Source organism: Sphaeroforma arctica, assembly GCF_001186125.1.
Source record: "Sphaeroforma arctica JP610 unplaced genomic scaffold supercont1.2383, whole genome shotgun sequence".
NCBI lineage: Eukaryota > Ichthyosporea > Ichthyophonida > Sphaeroforma > Sphaeroforma arctica.
In genome coordinates, this window is record NW_014038175.1 from 1 (window position 1) to 6,970 (window position 6,970).

At 48.1% G+C, this 6,970-nt stretch overlaps 3 protein-coding genes across 3 annotated transcripts; all 3 read left to right on the forward strand.

Annotated features, from left to right (window-relative positions):
* Window positions 1-578: 578 nt before the first annotated feature.
* SARC_12543 (hypothetical protein) lies at window positions 579-1,312 on the forward strand (the record flags this gene model as incomplete). Its single annotated transcript, XM_014293346.1, has 2 exons — window positions 579-868; window positions 975-1,312. Coding segments are annotated over 2 exons (628 nt in total), but the record flags the coding sequence as incomplete, so codon positions are not given.
* A 13-nt stretch (window positions 1,313-1,325) lies between these two features.
* SARC_12544 (hypothetical protein) lies at window positions 1,326-1,724 on the forward strand (the record flags this gene model as incomplete). The annotated part of the gene is made up of 1 exon (XM_014293347.1): window positions 1,326-1,724. One exon carries the CDS (start codon window positions 1,326-1,328, stop codon window positions 1,722-1,724), a length of 399 nt encoding a protein of 132 aa, XP_014148822.1.
* A 3,725-nt stretch (window positions 1,725-5,449) lies between these two features.
* SARC_12545 (hypothetical protein) lies at window positions 5,450-6,021 on the forward strand (the record flags this gene model as incomplete). The annotated part of the gene is made up of 2 exons (XM_014293348.1): window positions 5,450-5,611; window positions 5,776-6,021. The coding sequence occupies 2 exons, from the start codon at window positions 5,450-5,452 to the stop codon at window positions 6,019-6,021; spliced, it is 408 nt and encodes a 135-aa protein (XP_014148823.1).
* Between the last annotated feature and the right edge of the window lie 949 nt (window positions 6,022-6,970).

A 6,970-nucleotide genomic window follows, 5' to 3' on the forward strand; every position in this document is an offset into this window, starting at 1 on the left:
AGATAAATCAAGTAAATAGAGAAGCTCAGGAGCACGCACAGAGGACGTCGTTTGCTGAAGCGTAGTTTAGGAGCGCAATAGTTAACAATATATCAAATGTCGAGGAACATAATCCAATAACCGCAATGACACATGACAAGGACATAACGAGTAGAGAACACGAAGTCAGGGTAGTAAGAAGAGCAATCAGGAGCGTTCGATGGAGTACGCGACGATGTACCGAGGCTAGGCTGACCCCATGTCGGAGCAGGAGCAACCGACGAGAAGGGTTGAAGTGATGTTCCGACAAGCGGGGTATACCTCAACGAGTTATTTATTCGAAGGAGAGTAAGACATCAGTTAGTGATTGATGAGTCTCGACTCACTATACAACTAGGGTCGGTGAGTGAAATAAAGTAATCAAGAATGATTCCACTGGTTCCTGGAGTATCATCGTCGAGAGGGTTTTAGGGTTTATGGACTCTAGTAAGGAAATATATATTTTTATATTCAATTCTTTCCGAGTTCGTTCGCACACATTTCAAGATCTCCGTTGAAACATACTTCCTCCACCATGTCCAACCCAACCCCCGCCAAAGTCGTAGACAGCAACACCTGAACCCTATACGTCGCAAAGAAGATGATATTGACCGACGTGGGACTAAGCGTCGCCAATCTAATCTGGACCGCACTAGTCCACACACAGGGCAGGTTCTGGAGGGGCAACAACAGGCGCGTCTAGAGGCTCATCACCCAGTGTCCGCTACAGATAAGCAGTCACCAACGGCACATGAAGATAAACCTGCCCACTCAGGAGATGACGTCGTCTTCGAGGGTGAGACCAAGAGAGTTCCCGACCTGCGTGCGGACCGGAGTCAGACTATTCCTGGTGAATATGTAGCTAGTAATGGTCTGTCCTCCCGTTCGTCTTCAGGTACTTCAGAGGCCTTTTCCTCCAGTAATGACCAACCACGCCTTCCACCTAACAAGCATAGACGCCTCCGCCGTGAAACTCACTGAGCTAATGGCGCAACAGCAGTCACTTTTAGAGAGGTATGAACAAAGGTTGCAGCGCACAACTACCGATCGGCTTACAACATTGTTGGCTGCCACTGAGACATCTACTGGCACACACAAACGTGTGCACACATCGCCAGGAAATGAGGACAACCCTACGTTCCGTATCCACGGCCGTACACGTCCGCACCTGCACTCGGGTATGAATCACCAGGGTCGGAGGGCCAACCGACCGAGAAGGAGAAAACTCTGTCTTCTCTTGAGGAGACCCCATCATTCCAAGAGTTCGCACGTGAAGAAGTGTTCACGGGAGTGAGGCGCTGAAGAACATGCAGGACCGGTTGAGTACGAACTTTTGCCAACAACAGCAACGACAGTCGTTCGAGAAGGAAGCAGCCAGTGAATATGTACAGACACCCATGCGGCAAGGGAACGAGACCCTGATACCTCCTCCGCCCACACCGGCCAGTATTGAGAAAAGCCGACAACCGATGCATGCACGTATACTACACCTGAGAGACGAGTTATGCCAAGCAATAGAGGATAATAATACGGCTCGAGCTGAAGCTCTTCAGGGAACGATCGAAACGCTCCGGGCCACGCTAGAGTCCCGCCCGGTGGAAAAGCGGCCCATCCCGTCACCACGTACATGGCCTGATTGGCCTTCAAATAGATACCACCTACATCATGGAACGGGATACGAGAGGGGCTCTCCTTTAGGCGTTTAAGAATGTACAAATCGCAGGATTAGATGAGAGTTGGAGCCTTACATGGTTCCATAAAGTATTATCTTATTTCCAGGCTGAGAAATCAACATTGGAATACATACGCGATACCTCTAAGCGATTGAAGATGTGGACTCCACAACTACAAATCGAACATATCTGCTCGCATGAGACGCAAGTCACTGTCGATCCCGCGTTTTGTAAGCTAGCCAAGGGCCCACAGTCGGAATATGCATACCCCTATCATGGAACAAATGACACGGCTCATGGAGAACCATAGGAGGGCGGACGGTGCCAAACAGATGCAAAATTTCAACAGAACTTACTAAATCATCGTGTTGTACAATTGTTAGAGGAAGCACTTATTGGTAGAACGTATGAACGTACTCTGCAAATACATCCGAAATGGCAACTGATGAAGACGCACCAGCTTCTGTAGCTGTTGAGCCCCGACATTCAGGACGCACAGCAGCGCACCACGGCGCGTCTCCAGAACCGGAATAATCGGGAGGGTCTACCGAGTAACGGAACTCAACCCGCAGACAGTTCGACGACAGTCGCAGAACTAGACACAGCGACCCCAACCGTCACCACCTACCACCTGTGCTGGATGTCAGGCACAAGCACTACCAGGTTCACGTCATATTCCGAGATGTCATCATTTCCGTGCGTCGCCACCAGGGGAGGGGGTATGGATGGTCGGGCGCGCCTGTACGACAAACAACCGTACATCACGAGACGCACAACCGGCACACAGACCGACCGCAGCTCCAACCTCAAGACAGGGACAGAACAATACCCCGAGTAGCGATTTGGTAACTATGCGACCGATTCCTCAAGTACAGGTGAATGCGATTACACGGGACGACGCCTTTGTACCACCATCAGAGGCTACAGAGGTACATATCAACATGATACTTACGGAAGACTTCAAGCACAGTACCCATTCAGTATGGAATCAGGATCATCGACGGGTCTCTTGAGTTGATGAATTTACCTGCGGAACACGACGGAACCCGCCGATGCACGCCAACAGCTGGCACAAAATTTAGAGGCGAACGCGATGATTGCCGACAACGCGCGATGTTGTCTGGAAGGGAGTGAAGTTACCATTCCGGTAACCCGTGAACAGGCGATGCACATGCGCAGATTGACACGTAACTTTGTACGACCAAGTGAAGAAGTGGCTGGCGGATTTGGTGATAACGTAATGGACGACACCAACAACCGTTAACCTCCCTTCCCTCTCCTTGCGGTCCCGACATTCGATTCGGAAGGAAACGTGAAGAAGGTGAGGGTAAGACATGCGCGCCGCTAACGCGCTTCTCCCTGGTGACCAGTTTTTGATTCCAATGGTCAACAAACTTATCTCTCGCCCCAAGAGTAAGAAGTACTACTCCACGCTGGACATCTCTGCGACATGCCACAGGCTGTCGATCCATCCAGATTCACAATGCTTGTTGACTTTCACACACGACCGTTATCAGTACTCCTCTACATCGGCACCGTTCGGACTCCATGTGCTCACGCAACAGTTCCAGCGTACCTTGAGCACGGTAATTCACGGCTTACCGGTCCACCACTATATCGACGACATAGTTATCGCTAGCGACGATTATGACGAACATATTAAGACGGTGCAGAAGTGATCCAACGCTTGACATACCACAGTTTTTAAGCTTAACCCTGCCAAATGCCACTTTGCTATTCCCGAAGTGATGATCCTAGGGAAGAAGGTGTCTGCACAAGGCATAGACATTCATCATGAAGCAGGCAAAGCTCATCGACTGGCCTACCCCACTACGGTACAAGGACATAGCCTCCGCTTTAGGAATAGCGAATTACCTTCATGAGCATCTCCCCAACTTCGCGAACACGGTCGCCCCCTTGCGCGAATATTGCAAACTCAAACCGAATAAGTTGATCGGCGATCGTTAGGAGGAGAGAGACATGCACAGGCGTGGCAGGCGATGAAAGATGCAGTTATTAATGCAGTAGCGTTGCAATTCCCGGTCGACGGTATACTATCGAACTTGGAAAACCGACGCTAGTGATTACGATTTGGGGGGAGCGTTATTCCAAATGGGTCAACGGGAAGAGACACTATTTAGGTGTACTTTAGCAAGACTCTGAACCATGCGCAACAGAACTACGCTACACCAATGAAGGAGTTTCTAGCTTTGGTGTATGGGCTTACACATTTCAGGGAGCATTTGGATGGGCAACGGTTTGCAGTCTTCATGGACCACAAGGCCCGGGCTTGTGTACATGAATACACAGCTCAGGCTAAATCCGATGCTCCAGAGTTGGCACCACATTATCGTACCGTTCAACTTTACCATATCACATATACCAGGAGAGACGAACGTGCTTCCGGACATGTTGAGCAGAGTACACGAGGGGACAGCGGAGCAAGACGAATCTGAAATACTGTACACAGATTGTTGACAGTTATTCCCTAGTTACTTTAAACAAGCACAACAACACTTCGGTCCGAATAGTATAGATATATTTGCGGACCCAACTAATGCTCAGCTCCCTCGATTTTGGACTTAAGACGATGGGGAAGGTGCGTTTGCCCACGACTGATCGACGGTCGACGGATGGATGAACCCACCGTGAGAGAAGATACACAGAATGTTGCGCAAGATCAGAGCTGATGGGCAAGGGTAACTGTATGTCTACCGTGGGTACCAAGAGCACCATGGTTTGACTTGTTCAAGCAGTTGTTACAGTCAGAACCAGTGCTGGTTCCACGGATGTCGCATACGTTCCTCAAGTATGCTAAGTACACATGTGGCAAGATACCATGAAGGCACACAGTGATTGCACGGATGTGGCCTCCTAACGGGTTCAAACTGGACCCGTTGTTTTCACAGCGACTTGGGTATGCAGAATCGAAACACACGACGGCGTACGTGATGTGTTTAGATATGACACGAGAGATCTCGGTGGTGATGGCAGACGTAGAGGGTCAACCGGCGTTTGAGCGAGCGACACCAGAAGAACAACAGCACCGTACGTGACTAACGCAAGCTCACCACGAACAAGAAAATCATGGAGCGGTCGACACAGTTCAACAACTCCGACATAATGGCCATGTGTGGTCGGGCGCACTCGAATTGGCAACGGAAGTCAAACGACAGTGCGCTACATGTTTGGGTCAGGATACTCTACGTAAAGGCTTTCACCCGATGATCAGCATCGACGCGCGCTACCCGTGGACCATATTCAAAATGATTACATCCCGATGCTACTTGAGTCCAGGAGGAAGAACAATTATATACTTCATCTCCTGGATATCGTTACAGGCTACTCAGTCCTTCGGGCGACACCGGACAAACCGAAGGAGACGACGGCGCAGACACTAATATAAGTTTTTGGCGAGCATGGCTTCCCGCGTATGATCCAGTCGGACATGGGGATTGGATTCACCAACAAGATAGTGGAACTCCTGGTCCAAGAAGTGGAGATGCTACACAAGGTGTCACCGCCATACCGACCCCCAAGTACTGGGTGCTGCTGAACGAGTCATAAGGGGATTGCACGATCTCTTAGACAATGCTGTGAAGCAGTTTCTCTACGATGGGACGAACGTCTTCCGTTTACGATGCTTTATCAGAATCTTCCGATACCTCGACGTCATAAGAGCGCACCGTTCAGTGTATATTTTGGCCCTTTACGTTCCATTTGCCGATTTTACTGATAAGTTACCGGACACCCAGCCGATGACGAACGACACCTGGGCTCAACGGTTAGACCAGGTGCAGGACACCATCCTGCCGACACTCCACCACATTACCAAGAAGTGTACGGGCAAACTACCGAAAACGTTTGACCGCCTGTACGCTCATGATTTGGTGCATTTCGACGAAGGTGACGTGATAATGGTACGGTCGGAGGGCAGAACGACTAAAGCTATTTGGGCCATATGTGGTCAAGGCTAGGGTCGGACAACGCTATGAGTTGGCTAATAAAGACGGCTCCGCCCCTCCAGAATTCAACGGCAAACCGGTACGTGTAGAACTCCTCCGGTTGGTACATCGGCGCACAGACCCACCACTTAACGATGAATTGTGGACAGAAGGAGGAGTGTCGCCACATTATTATACACCGTACTAATGATGATACAGAGAAGTTGGAATACTTGGTGAGATGGCGCGAAAGCAACCCGACGTGGGAAACAGCGGAGGCTTTTGATGATGCCAACGATATCGCGGCCTACCACAAGGTCACGCAGACACTGAGAGACTACAGGTCCCAGATCAGGTTTTACAGCAGCACAGACATCGTCCGGTAGTGAACGCTTGTACCGTTGCGGTAGGGGTTGTTTTCAGTAGGATTCTGGGTAGATAGCGGTGTTTCACGTGTGTCGATAGGGAGGGACAATATACTGTTCCTCAACACAACCAGGTGCACTACGAAAAAAAAGGCGAGTTCCGTTGTCGCGATGATGAGTGCTTTATTGGCTGTTCAGGTATATATCGACCAATAGTGTGATTATTAAATATTTATAACATACGATACATCTGTTTTCAAAATATTGTATGTATTTAGACACTTTCAACGCTAATTGATTCGGTTAAACAGTACAGTTTTGTATTATTTATTTATAGCATCTGCCGTTTTCCAATTCTCTTAGCCAATAGAATGACAGTACTTTTCCAAAGAAAGTGTGAGCGGGGGCCGACGTCTCGCCAAAATATCTGGGAACGACAACACACTTGTACATATTTGATCCATATTTTAGTACATTTTTGTCGAGAAAAGGGGTGAATGTACATTTAGTGACTTTTCCATATTTTCAATGTACATTTTAGTGACTTTGTTCAAAAATAGAAAAACCACTTTTTTTTGCGTCAAACCCAGGTGTCATCAAAAAATTTACAGCACTGGAAAGTCATTAAATAAATATACAAAACAAAGTCTCTAAATGTTCATTTAAAAAAAAATTGTTTGAAAAGTTTGATAAAGGAATTAAATATCACATTTAGCGAATTTAATTGGGCAACTAGAAAACGTACCAGTAGATCTGTATGTACATTTAGTGACTTTCCCATGTAGGTCATGTACATTTAGAGCATCACCTCGAAAATCGAGTACAGAAACGACGTGAAGAATTTCAAATTTGATACTCAAATACAACTAGCTTGCGACTTATTACCGATTGCTACGCTATTTTCTTCCTCTTCAAAATCCCTACTACGCTTGACAGATTTGCGGTCACCAACACGCGCAAGATATATATA